Source organism: Silene latifolia, chromosome Y, assembly GCF_048544455.1.
Source record: "Silene latifolia isolate original U9 population chromosome Y, ASM4854445v1, whole genome shotgun sequence".
In the NCBI taxonomy this organism is placed as follows: domain Eukaryota; kingdom Viridiplantae; phylum Streptophyta; class Magnoliopsida; order Caryophyllales; family Caryophyllaceae; genus Silene; species Silene latifolia.
This window is the reverse complement of record NC_133538.1, coordinates 256,658,918-256,673,381: the sequence shown is the minus strand read 5'-3', so window position 1 is coordinate 256,673,381 and position 14,464 is coordinate 256,658,918. Positions and strand designations below refer to the sequence as shown.

Here is a 14,464-nt window from a genome sequence, read left to right as displayed (position 1 = left end):
AAAGGGTAAATTAGTATTTTTAGTGGTTTTATTGGTCTTTATGCCAAAATGAAAGGACAACAAATGACCGGGATGGAGGGAATACTTGTTTCACTTTTAAGGTATTCCGGACCCTTAACTCCTTAAGCTTTACTTCGGCTTACAAAATCGTTTTAATATTTATTCTCGATTTAAATTCTAAGTTTTTATAAAAGAAACCAGGACTTCAATTTTAAAATCTATAAGTTTACCTGGCTTTTGTATTATGTTTGTTTTTCACCTTTTTCTTTTCACTTTTTCGCATTTTTAAGGTGTGCGTTCACCCATGAAAGGTAACGGTTCTAAAGGATGATTCATGTCAGACAACCCCAAATCATTTTGGGATTAAGGCTCTGATGTTGTTGTTGTTTATGTGATTTATGTGACCATCCTTGTATCTCTAGATTTCATAAGAGTGATTGTCATAATTGTATGAGCTGATTGAGTGTGTCTTATTATCTTCTGCTCTATTTTTATGTGTAATGGTGACAGGCATCTGAGGTTTACAACGAAGCAGGCATTAGAGGATTTTGGAAGGGCATTATTCCAACTCTGATAACGGTTAGTCTCCCTCGAGTCAGCAATCTATCTTATTAGAAGAAAAACATCTTAGACCTTTCAATCTTTGATCCGATGAAATTTATTTTTATCAGGTCTGCAATCCATCTATTCAATTCATGATTTATGAGACCTCACTGAGGTCTCTCAAAGAGAAGCGGGCTACTAATAAGCTTGGTGTAAAGCAAGTGACAGCATTGGAGGTAGGTCATAAGTGGTATTACTGCTTGTCTGTTTAAGAATCTCACTGAAAATGTAAAAGAAAAAAAATCGCTGAAATTTCACTTCATTGTATTTTACATAGATTTTCTTGCTTGAAGCTGTGGCAAAACTTGGTGCAACAATCGTAACATATCCTTTACTAGTAGTCAAGGTATTTGGATTGCTATCTTCCTTAGTCCTGCAATTACCTTAACGTTCAATGCGTCGTTGAAAAGATTGCCAATTATCTAGCATAACTATCAGTTAGTACATAGTAGTACGTTGTTTCTATATCATTAGTCAAGTTGAGGGCGGGGATTCAGAGGGTGATGAAGATTTAAAGGGCGGTGGGTCGGTGGGGTAGTTGGGTCACAGCCCACGGGGCCTGATGAGTTGGTGAGGTCTGGTGGTAGTTTCGGTGCTGCCTGATGGTGGTCTGTGGGGATAGCAAGGAGGATAGACATATTCAGTGAAATTTGTTGGGTTCCTTATGTTGATGATAACATGCCCATTTGATTTGTATTATCTTAGTTTACCTTTTCAGGATTAATGATGTAATCAAGCTTGGATTAAGAAGTGTTGAAGTTGTTATTAATCCCATTGTAATTAGTCGTGTGTCATCTAATGTACAAGTGAGAAAGTTAAGTATAGCAGAGTAATAGAAACAGTCCAGATGACTGTTGCTTTAACAAGTAAACAGCTGAGTGGACTGAGCCACAACTCGTAAAAACTTGAAGCTTCTTTTCTCTTTCAAATGCTTTCACGTGACTTATATTTTCAAAGAGAAATTCAGATTTTTATTTAAGGAGGTAGTATCCAATAAAGAATGGTTTGAATTATTCAAAATATTTCCTCTTTGTGCAAATTCTATCCCTTGGTTTTTAAGAAAACAAAAGTTGCTTTTTGCCATTTTGGTGATAACTTGTCTCTTGTGACTTGTCTTTCATTCTTTGTTTTCTGATTTTACATGAGCATTTAAGGGTATTCTTCTATCCTTCTTTCTCTATTCTTACCCATGCAAAAGACTCCCTTTTGGTGCAAGCTTTTGAATGGCTACCATTGCTCCTCACATGCAAAACCTTTGACCCTTCAAAACCCTTCAAAACCCTAGCAACCTCCTTCACTACCTCCTCTATAAATACCGTGTCCTATCTTCATAAATCCTTAAGACTTTCTGAATTAATTCTTTCATGTTTTGCAAAGTGTTTTTAATAGCTTAAAACCGTGTTCTTTTGCAAAATACTTTTAAAAGTCTTCAAGTGTCTTTCAGTTTCTACAGTCGTGGCCACTGTTGCTTTTATATACTAAACTCTCTTGCTTAAAAGTGTTGATCTTGTAAAAGTTGTCCACCTCTATTCTTTGTTAAGAATGTGTTAGTGGAAACTTGATCCTTTACATTTTAAGTGTGTTAGAAGAGTTTAGGACGGAGTAGTCTTTTACTCTTGACAACCGGAGTAGGTTGTGAGTTGGCAATCGGAGTAGATTGCGAGTTAGCTTGTCATAGAACGGAGTAGTTCTTGTACTAGCTTTGCAACCGGAGTAGGTTGGCGTCTTTTATTACAAGGGTCTTTTAGTTGTCGGAGTAGATCACTAAAGGAAAGTAATAAAAAGGTAGATTGGACGTAGGCACTTTAGTATTTGCCGAACCAATTCAAAAATCTCGTGTTCATTGCTTATCACTTTAATTCCGCTGCTTTCTTACTTTGTTTGTTTGTTTTGTTTAGCTTAAACTTAGAAGTAATAGTTCATCATACTTGTCGTATTTGGTCTGCAGAATACTCCACAAACCGAGACAAATAGATACAAATAACGATTGTTGCTTTCATACTTCAAAAAACATTCATTGTAACTTTGTTTGTTTTGTTTCGCTTAAACTTAGAAGTAACAGATTAATCATACTTGTCGTATTTGGTCTCAGGTAATACTCCACAAACCGAGACAAATAGATACAAATCGAACGATTGTTGCTTTCATACTTCAGCAAACATTCATCGTGATACTTGTTCAATCTTTCAATATTGCTCAAAGTATCCTTTAAATCTCTTTTGTTCACTTAACTTACTTTAATCCAATAAAGTTGAAGTTAAAATTTTTAAAAGAGTACCTAATTCACCCCCTCCCCCTCTTAGGTACTTGAATCCATAAACTCAACAATTGGTATCAGAGCCTCGTGCTCTTGATCGAGGCTAACCGCCTTAGAGTTTGATTCGTGGGTAATGGATTCCGAGAAACACTCCAAGATCCCGGTCTTTACCGGTTCGAATTTTGGATGGTGGAAACTCAAAATGGAACATTACATCAAAAGTATCGATTATCAATGTTGGAACATCATCCAAAATGGACCTCTTGCCATTGAGGAAACCGATATTCTTAACGGTTTCACCAAGACAAAAGAGGAAAGAAATTACAATGAGAACGACTTCAAGCTTGCCGAAAAGAATTCCAAAGCAATGTCGATTCTTCAACGTTGTGTTGGTGAGGGGGGAAGTTAGTCGAATCTCCGGGTGTCCTACGGCAAAATCTATTTGGGATTCCCTTGTACTTGCATATGAAGGGACGTCCCAAGTAAGAAAACACCGTATTGATCTTCTCATGCAACAATATGAAATGTTTAGAATGTCAAAGGACGAGTCTTTAAATAATTTTTCTTCTCGTTTTTCTTGTATTATTAATGAGCTTCAAAGTCTAGGAAGGAATTTCGAGTCCGAGGACATCATTCGAAAAATCCTTCGTAGTCTAACCCCTAAATGGCAACCTAAAGTCACCGCCATAGAGGAAGCTAAAGACTTGTCAACCCTATCTCTTCATGAACTAATGGGATCACTAATGGCTCACGAGTTCAATCTCGATAAGCATTCTAGTGAGTCATCAAAGGGAAAGAGTCTCGCCCTCACATCTTCTCCAAGTGATGAAGAAGATGAGGAGGAAGACGAGTTTGCTATGTTCACAAGAAACTTAGCCGGGTTGGTCAATGGCCAAGGTAACAAAAAGTTCACTAATAATTACTCTAAAAAACGCTTTCCTAAGAAACGACCTACTTCCACCATGGGATGCTTTAAATGTGGTGATAAAACTCATCAAATTAAAGAATGTCCCAAGTGGGAGGAAATCAAATCTAAGGAAAGAAGAGAAAAGGTTAAAAAAGACTATAAACATAGAGTCATGAGTGCTATATGGGGTATGTCCGACTCCGAGGAAGATGAGGAACTCATCGAGGAGGAACTTGAGGCTAAAATGTGTCTTGCAAATCATGGTAAAGAAAAAGTCTCAAAAACCTCAAAACTTGAACACTTAAGATGCCTCATGGCTAACCCCGACGATTCCGACTCCGATTCCGACAACGAGGTAAACAATCTAAAGGCCAAGGCTAGAACTTACTCCAAAGAGAAAGTATGTAAGCTTCTTGATCAACTTCTTGATAAGTGTCGGTCTCAAACTAATAAGCTTGATATAATGCAAAATGAGATTGAGGAAATTGCTCAAGAGAATTTTAATCAAAAATGAACTAAAAGCAACAGATCACATTCTTGTCACACTTCGAGGCATATAATGAAGTCAAAAGAGTCAACAAGTTAAACAAGCATTTGACTAAAGAACTAGAGCGTCTTAGGTCGACACCCACGGACGTCTCTGACCTTGAAAATGTCAACACTACCTTGGTGATGCAAGTTTCCTCTCTAACCAAGGAACGTGATGATCTTTTGAAGGACAAAGACGATCTTGAAAATGAGATCTATGACCTTGTTGTTGAAGTTGTAGACTTAAGAGAAACAGTCTCTAAGACCGTTGCTTCCCGACCACGATTTAGACAAGTTTAAAAGAAAAGGTGAATGGTTGGAAAATGAAAATGAGTGTCTTAAGAGTGAGGTTGTTTGTCTCAAGAATGAAATAGAAGACCTCCATGAAAGGCTTACCTTCCTTCAAAAAGGTATGCCCGAATGTAGCTCTTCTAGCTCTTCTCTTCATCTTAGATCCGATGAAATCGTTGATCTAAACCAAAGACTCGACAAGATGACATCTAAATATGAAGAGTCCAAAGAAAGAATCATTTATCTCGTGTCTAAACTCAACAATCACACCCATGACTTCATTGTTGAGAAAAGATTGTCCATTGAAAGTGTCAACAATGATGAACTCAAAAGAGAAAAAGAAAAGAATTTGCATCTTCTTTCACGTGTCCATGACTTGACCAATGAGCTTGTTAATGCTAAGAACATCACTGAAAAATGGGAAGGAAGTCAAACCGTGTTAAACTTCCTCACGAATCAAACCGAGAAATGCGATAAAACTGCTTTGGTTTGGGGTTCAAATGGAACAATCGGGATGATCGTTGCATCCGAGAAGCCTAAAAACGATTTTAGAGGAAGGAAGTATGTAGGTCTTCCCGAATACATCATTTGCAATTATTGTGGTGACAATGGTCATGTTTTTAATGGATGTACAAAACGTTTTGATGACATTGAAAAGAACACCAAAGCATTAAATGAAATGAACATTAAGAAAGACACCACAAGTTATGTTGATCACAAAAAGGGACCCAAATTCATTTGGGTTCCTAAACTCAAAAACTAATCTTGTGTAGGGCTTGGTGAGAGGCGGCCGCAATTGGTACTTGGATAGTGGATGCTCTCGTCACATGACGGGTGATAGAAGCCAATTCCTCTCACTTAAAGCGTATGATGGTGGCACGGTAAGGTTTGGTGACAACAAGAAAGGTGAAGTAATTGGTATTGGAAAAGTTGGTAAGTCATCCTTACTTTGTGTCGACAATGTGCGGCTTGTCAAAGGTTTGAAACATAATCTCCTTAGTATTTCTCAACTTTGTGATAAGGGTAATGTTGTTGAATTTCATGCTAATATGTGTCGAATTTTTGATGCCTCTACTAATGAACTAATACTCGAAGGAAGACGTGTCAAAGATGTTTACTTAACTAATTTGAACTCTCTATCCGGTCACACCATGTCTTGCATGAGTGTAATGAACAATGATCCTTGGTTATGGCATAAAAGGTTTGGTCATGTTAGCACAAAAACTCTTAATACCCTTAAAAGACTTGATTTGGTTGAAGGCATTCCTAATATAAAATTTGAAATTGATAAAGTATGTGATGAATGTGCTAGGAGTAAACATGTTAAAAGTTCCTTCAAATCCAAAAGAATTATGAGTACATCTCAACCTTTGCAACTTTTACATATCGACTTGTGTGGACCAATGAGAACTAGAAGTAGAGGTGGTAGTCGTTATGTGTGTGTCATTGTTGATGATTACTCTAGGTTTGTTTGGGCACTCTTCCTAAGCTCTAAGGATGAGACATTTGATGAGTTTCTAATTTGGTTAAAGAAGATTCAAAATAAACTTGGTTTAAAACTTGTTTCAATGAGAACCGATCATGGAACCGAATTCGAAAACTCATCATTTGGTGCTTATTGTGATGACAATGGTGTAGACCATAACTTCTCGGCTCCTAGAACCCCACAACAAAATGGTGTGGTTGAAAGGATGAATAGAACCCTTGAAGGAATGGCTAGAACAATGTTATTAACTAGTAAGTTGCCTAAGAACTTTTGGGCCGAAGCGGTAAATACCGCTTGCTACATTTATAATCGTGTCATGATAAGGAGTACTTTAAATAAAACCCTTTATGAATCATTGCGTGGAAGAAAACCCAACATTTCTTATTTTAGATGTTTTGGAAGCAAATGTTTTGTTCACAACAATGGTAAAAACAATTTGGGCAAGTTCGATCCACGTAGTGATGAAGGAGTATTTATTGGGTACTCCGATCATAGCAAGGCCTATAAAGTTTACAATAAACGAACCTTGTTAATTGAAGAAAGCATCCATGTCATTTTTGATGAATCTAGTGTGCTTGGACAGGTACAAAACATGGATAATGATGATGAGGACGATGACGATGAGTTTGAGATTGGTCTTGTTCGAAAAGACTTCGTGTTCACGGATGAAGAAGCTCCCAGCACTGAATTGCAACAGACACAGAGACTGTCACCTTCAAAGGAGAGCAGCAACTCAGGGGGAACACGTAGTACTTCTGATTCCTCTCTGGAAGCAACAGACCCAACGACTGTTGCTTCTACCTCCAGAACTGAAGAAAACCAAAACAGTGAGGATGAAGAACCTTCCAGGCCAATAGCAACAGTCACTGTGACTGATGATGTTGAGGGGGAACAAGAAACTATTGTTCCAAAGAAGTGGAAACATCAAAGCTCTCATCCACTCACTAATCTCACAAGTGATCTCAACTCGGGAATTCGAACAAGATCATCCGTCAACCATCTCGCTCACCTCAATGAGTATTGTGCCCACAATGCGTTCCTTTCTCAAATTGAACCTTCAAATGTAACAAACGCCTTGATGGATGCGGATTGGGTGCTTGCCATGCAAGATGAGCTCAATCAATTCAAAAGAAATGAGGTATGGCACTTAGTCCCTAGACCGCCTAATCGCACATCATTGGTACTAGGTGGGTCTTTCGCAACAAGCTTGATGACTCGGGTGAAATCGTAAGGAACAAGGCTAGACTAGTGGTGCAAGGTTATAACCAACAAGAGGGTATTGATTACGATGAAACCTATGCACCGGTAGCTAGACTTGAGGCCATACGATTGCTTATAGCTTTTGCGGCTCACAAAGGCATTAAACTCTTCCAAATGGATGTCAAAACCGCTTTCTTAAATGGATATTTGGAAGAAGATGTCTTTGTAGAGCAACCACCGGGTTTTGAGAACAATGATTTGCCTAACCATGTTTTCAAATTAGACAAAGCTCTTTATGGTTTAAAACAAGCACCAAGATGTTGGTATGATAGATTGTCTAAATTTCTTATTGAAAATGGTTTTAAAAGAGGCTCCGTTGACAAAACATTGTTCTTGAAGCAACAGTCAGACGAACTGTTGGTTGTACAAGTATATGTTGATGACATTATATTTGGTGCAACAAATGAACTCCTTTACTTATATTTTTCGGAACTAATGAAATCGGAGTTTGAAATGAGCATGATGGGTGAGCTAGGATTTTTCCTTGGGCTCCAAATTAAGCAATCAAAGGATGGAATCATGATCCATCAACAAAAGTACATCAAAGAAATGCTTAAGAAATTTGGGATGACTAATGGTAAGCCTCATGATACTCCTATGGTAGCCGGGTCCAAATTGGACAAGGATGAACTCGGTAAGAATGTTAGTGATAAGGTGTATAGAGGTATGATAGGCTCACTTCTTTACTTGACCGCAAGTCGTCCCGACATTCTCTTTAGCGTTTGTTTATGTGCTAGGTTCCAAGCAAATCCGAAAGAATCACATTTCAAAGCCGTTAAACGAATTCTTCGGTATTTGATTGGAACACAAAATCTTTACCTATGGTACCCCTTATATTGTCCCTTTGATCTTATAGGCTTTTCGGATGCGGACTATGCGGGGTGCACGGTGGATAGAAAGAGTACCTCCGGAATTGCAACGTTCTTGGGTCCTTGCTTGACCTCTTGGGCCTCAAAGAAACAAAACACGGTAGCTCTTTCTACGGCCGAAAGTGAGTATGTTAGTGCGGCACATTGTTGTTCTCAACTCCTTTGGGTAAAACAACAACTCTTGGATTTTGGTATTATTTTTGACTCCATTCCTTTAATGTGTGATAATACGAGTGCAATAAATATCTCCAAAAATCCTATTCAACACTCTAAAACCAAGCATATTGATATTCGTCACCATTTTATTCGTGATCATGTGGAAAAAGGACATATTAAACTTATCTTTTGCAAGACCGAAAATCAAATTGCCGATATTTTTACTAAACCACTTGCAAGAGAACATTTTGAGAAATTTAGACTAGAAATTGGGTTAATTAATAGCTTGTGATTTTTAGTATGAGTTTTACACAATTTCCTAATTGATTAAGTTAAATTTGGATATATGTTATTAAGTGTTCTAAGTGCATTGACATCATGTTTGGACCAAAATTGACACCGTATTTGTGAGTCGGTAATCACTCAACCTCATATCTAAATTTACGTTTATTATATGCTACTTCGTGTTTTTATTTCGAGCGATTGAATGTGTCTAGACGGGCCAACTACTTTGCTTACCACATTAAATGGGCCATTAACTACCCTAACTTTCCTACCTATCTCTACCCGTCCAAACCACCAAAACCCATTAACCCTTCATCTCCCAAATCCACAACTTCCTAATATCACCTACCCTAACCCACCATGGTAAAAACTTCATTTAACACACTCATCAAACCCACAAAATTTACCCCTCTACCTGTCACATCCAACCCGCCTACATCACCAACTCCAACCATGCCTCCAGTCAAAACGTCCTACGCCTTTCCTCCACAAACCTCAAACACAACCCCTTCAACAAACCCAGATCCACCTAACCCACAACCATCACCGAACCCTACTGACCCTCCATCATCCGACGAGCTACCCATCTCCACAATGGTAGGACGACGAACTCGTGGTGGTCGAAAGAAAAGCTCTACGGTTCCTAGCTCCTCATCTGACCCTGCTACTGTATTAGTTGAATATGTCGAGGATGAAACGGAATTTGATCTGAATGAAAATCCTTCAAAATCCGGCGAGTCTGACCCGACTCCGGCAAAGAAAAACAACAAAAGGAAAGAAAAAGCCCCATCATCCCAATTACCCCCAATCTCTGAAAATGTTGAACAAAGTAACATTGATAATCCCAGTGATGATATTCCAATTGAAAATCCAAATGAACCTACCCAGAAAAAATCGAAAACTTCAAAGAAAAAACTTGTCTACCTTGCTCCCTCTGATCCAGTCTCCCTAACCTCGAAATGGGATCTAGTCACTGTTTGGGCGCACCTTGAGAGTCTCGACCTTCCTACCTCCATTTACAAAAATTGTGAAAGGTTGATGAACATTAAAGCAATTCACTCTCCTCGGGTGTATAATCAAAACTGGTTCGAGCCGCCGGCTTTCCACTCTGTCCGTGATATGGTTTTAGCTCAAGGTTGGGAGAAATTACTGGAAATGCGTGAGCCGGTATTTGTGAGTGAAGTGATTCAATTCTTTGCAACGGTACGGGTTGATAAATCTGGTGATTTTGTTACAGCTAAGGTGAACGGTAAGCCTCTAAAACTGACTCAATCTGATTTCGCTCATCGCTCTTAATATTCCAGTCGGAGGCTATGACAACCTCCCCTCCGAAACTTGGGTAGCCTTACCATATGCCTCACCTCTTAGCATCGCTCAAACCGTTTGTCCCAAAACTGTCTCCCCCGGACCCGTGAGCAACACCCAAATCCCACCTCCTCTTCGAATCATTTTTAACATGTTGTGTCGCTCCATTTATCCTTCGGGTGATAGAGGAAAACTCACCATTGCCTTACAATATTTAATCTATCACATTGCTACCCACAAAAAGGTGAACCTAGTTGGGCTTATGTTTAAACGTTTCCATCTTATCTCGACTAAGCTTCGTCGACCTTCTTCTAGCTTGATTCATTTACCCTATGGAATGTGGCTATCGGTTGTGCTCAAGGCACATGGGGTTTTAGTGAATACTAGCTTGGGTTCGTTGGATATGTGTGATACCATGAGTGATGGGCAAATGGGGAAGATGTTGATCAAAATTGAGAATGATGAACTAATTGCTGTGAAAATCAAGAAGGACCCGGAAGTTGGGTCATCAAGTCAAGGTAACTCGGGTAATATGCGGGACGTGCTTAATGCTGTAGCTGAGTTGGGTGCGTGGATTAGGGAAGATGCTCGCCAAAAGGACTTGGCTATTTCGGCCCTTGCCTCTACTTTGGACCTCATTCGTGGAGAGGTGGATATTATTTCCACTCTTGTGTCCACAAAAGAGGTTGGTGAAGATGTTAATGTGGATGATGATCCGTTGGGTAGTGGCTCGGATGGTGAACAAGCCTCCTCTCCTTAGCCTTTCCAGTCCCTCTCGGCCCTTTAACCTCTTACCCGTATCCCTTCATTTTGTTCCACCCTTGGTTGTGCCTTTCTAAGACTATGTTTTATTACTTGTTATTTTGAACACTTGGTGGTGTACTTTAAACTCTATTTAGCTTTGTTGAACTTTGATTAACTTATGCTTAATCCTTGTTGATGTTGACCTTGTTACCTTGTCACAATTATATGTGTCTTTTTGTGTTTTCTTATGAAAAATCTGCACTCTAATGCTTGTGACATCCCTATCCTTTTGATGATGTCAAGAGGGGGAAAAGGTAAACTCATGCTTAATCTCTTTGCTATTGATTAAACTAATGGCTTGTCTAACCTTCTTAGCTTGATTCTTGTTTGGGGCAATGTAAAATTGTCATGATAGTTTGATTCTAGCTTTTGCCCTTGGTAAGGTAATATTGTCCCTTCTCTATCATTTGATCTTGCTTGCTAAAATCTTGAATTAAGGTGTTTACATTGCTCTTACATTCGTTTAGGGCTTGTCATCATCAAAGGGGGAATTTGTTGGGTTCCTTATGTTGATGATAACATGCCCATTTGATTTGTATTATCTTAGTTTACCTTTTCAGGATTAATGATGTAATCAAGCTTGGATTAAGAAGTGTTGAAGTTGTTATTAATCCCATTGTAATTAGTCGTGTGTCATCTAATGTACAAGTGAGAAAGTTAAGTATAGCAGAGTAATAGAAAGTCCAGGATGATTTATTGCTTTAACAAGTAAACAGCTGAGTGGACTGAGCCACAACTCGTAAAAACTTGAAGCTTCTTTTCTCTTTCAAATGCTTTCACGTGACTTATATTTTCAAAGAGAAATTCAGATTTTTATTTAAGGAGGTAGTATCCAATAAAGAATGGTTTGAATTATTCAAAATATTTCCTCTTTGTGCAAATTCTATCCCTTGGTTTTTAAGAAAACAAAAGTTGCTTTTTGCCATTTTGGTGATAACTTGTCTCTTGTGACTTGTCTTTCATTCTTTGTTTTCTGATTTTACATGAGCATTTAAGGGTATTCTTCTATCCTTCTTTCTCTATTCTTACCCATGCAAAAGACTCCCTTTTGGTGCAAGCTTTTGAATGGCTACCATTGCTCCTCACATGCAAAACCTTTGACCCTTCAAAACCCTTCAAAACCCTAGCAACCTCCTTCACTACCTCCTCTATAAATACCGTGTCCTATCTTCATAAATCCTTAAGACTTTCTGAATTAATTCTTTCATGTTTTGCAAAGTGTTTTTAATAGCTTAAAACCGTGTTCTTTTGCAAAATACTTTTAAAAGTCTTCAAGTGTCTTTCAGTTTCTACAGTCGTGGCCACTGTTGCTTTTATATACTAAACTCTCTTGCTTAAAAGTGTTGATCTTGTAAAAGTTGTCCACCTCTATTCTTTGTTAAGAATGTGTTAGTGGAAACTTGATCCTTTACATTTTAAGTGTGTTAGAAGAGTTTAGGACGGAGTAGTCTTTTACTCTTGACAACCGGAGTAGGTTGTGAGTTGGCAATCGGAGTAGATTGCGAGTTAGCTTGTCATAGAACGGAGTAGTTCTTGTACTAGCTTTGCAACCGGAGTAGGTTGGCGTCTTTTATTACAAGGGTCTTTTAGTTGTCGGAGTAGATCACTAAAGGAAAGTAATAAAAAGGTAGATTGGACGTAGGCACTTTAGTATTTGCCGAACCAATTCAAAAATCTCGTGTTCATTGCTTATCACTTTAATTCCGCTGCTTTCTTACTTTGTTTGTTTGTTTTGTTTAGCTTAAACTTAGAAGTAATAGTTCATCATACTGTCGTATTTGGTCTGCAGTAATACTCCACAAACTGAGACAAATAGATACAGTCAGAACGATTGTTGCTTTCATACTTCAGCAAACATTCATTGTAACTTTGTTTGTTTTGTTTCGCTTAAACTTAGAAGTAACAGTTCATCATACTGTCGTATTTGGTCTGCAGTAATACTCCACAAACTGAGACAAATAGATACAGTCAGAACGATTGTTGCTTTCATACTTCAGCAAACATTCATCGTGATACTTGTTCAATCTTTCAATATTATTCAAAGTATCCTTTAAATCTCTTTTGTTCACTTAACTTACTTTAATCCAATAAAGTTGAAGTTAAAATTTTTAAAAGAGTACCTAATTCACCCCCTCCCCCTCTTAGGTACTTGAATCCATAAACTCAACAAAATTAGTGCCTCGGTAATTAGAAATTGCCAGTTAGTTGATCCGTCAATTGTATTTGTAAACTGGCCTTCTGTATATGATTCAAAAATTCCCGTCACTGTGCCTAGGTAAGTATCCCTCAAAACGACCATCCTCTAAGTCTGAGAGTGTGTATATATGATCTTTATTTCAACATTTAAAATGCCTTTGTTTGGATTTAGGGAAACCCGAGTGAAAAATTTACAAGTACATTTATGTGAATTTGATTGCGTTTGCAGTCAAAGGCTTCAGGCAAAGCAAGACATAGGCAAAAATATCTCGTTGAGATACTCGGTATGTCATCTGACCTTAATAATTCTTTGGGATATTTGGTAAGAGAGAATACTAAGTGTCGTAAAAGCTAGAATTAACTTACCAAATTAACAATTTATAACCTAGACTTGACTCTACTAACTTTAAATTAAAACAATAGTAAAATGGAAGTAAATGGTCGAACCCAAGAGAAGGATGTTGAACGAAAACTTGAATTGTAAACTATGTAACAACTAGGGTACCCTAACAACTAATTAGGACTCTATGAACTAACTAAGAAACTAACCACAATTAAGACTTACTAACTAAGTTTATCAACAAACAATGATTATGAACAATGGTAAACAAGTGATGACATAAATGGAGAAAGACATTTGATTGGAAACAAGCATAACAAAATGAAAGATGTAAACTTTCCTAAGAATCAAATCAACAAACACTTGATATGCAAAGATCAATATAAGGGAGAAACTTGGTGTAATAAGGCTCAACAACTACCTCCTAAGCACAAAGATCCTCTTTTTTTTTTCCCACAACAATTACTCAACTACTTATGTAAGATAGTGACTACTTACTCCTAAGCTAGAGTAGTTGGTCCTATTAATATGGTCACCTAATTGAAAACCACAACAAGGTTTGCATATGAGAGTATTATGAACAAAAGCCAAATAAAAGTGTCAAGATTAATCCTTTAGGAGGCTTAATCCAACTATTCCAAGGATTAACATACAAGTTCCACTCACAAAGATACAAACTTTAATCCAACTTCATAAAGATGCAAGCTTGCTACAAGGATTGCAATAGTAAGATGATTAACATGCAAGGTTAGCTACTCCTAATACAATAACATCCAACATAAACAATAAAACCAAGGAAACATGTAATAATTATTGAGGAAAGATTAAGAGGTTCTTACAAACTTAAGGAGAGTAGTGTCTCACCAAATTACACCAAGAAAAAGGTCTAGCCTTCCATAACCATGGATGAAACCAAGAATTGTGGAAAGATTGACATAAAAATCCAACAAAAGCTTACAACTTTCACCCAAATACTAAGTGTTCTTCTCATACAAGTCTTTTTAGATTATTCAATAATTAGATAGTAAACTAGGTCTTCAAAAGTATGGGGTTTATATAGGGATGCACTCATTTCTAGGTTAAGTTCTCAAGTAGGCCCAAAACACGGACTTATTAAGCTAAGCCCGTGTTCAGAACAGAGATGCGCAGGCTCCTGGAGCCGGCGCAGCCTGCGTTT

General features: G+C 37.9%; 1 protein-coding gene across 1 annotated transcript in view; it reads left to right on the top strand.

Moving 5' to 3' along the window:
* The window catches only part of LOC141629354 (peroxisomal nicotinamide adenine dinucleotide carrier-like), a 38,070-nt gene extending 24,402 nt beyond the window's left edge, over positions 1-13,668 (top strand). The window contains exons 2-4 of the mRNA XM_074442372.1: positions 511-579; positions 672-779; positions 13,177-13,668. Of these exons, the coding sequence (XP_074298473.1) occupies positions 511-579; positions 672-779; positions 13,177-13,302 (303 nt within the window). The 3' untranslated portion in view covers positions 13,303-13,668. The remainder of the gene's footprint in view (positions 1-510; positions 580-671; positions 780-13,176) is intronic.
* Positions 13,669-14,464: the final 796 nt, after the last annotated feature.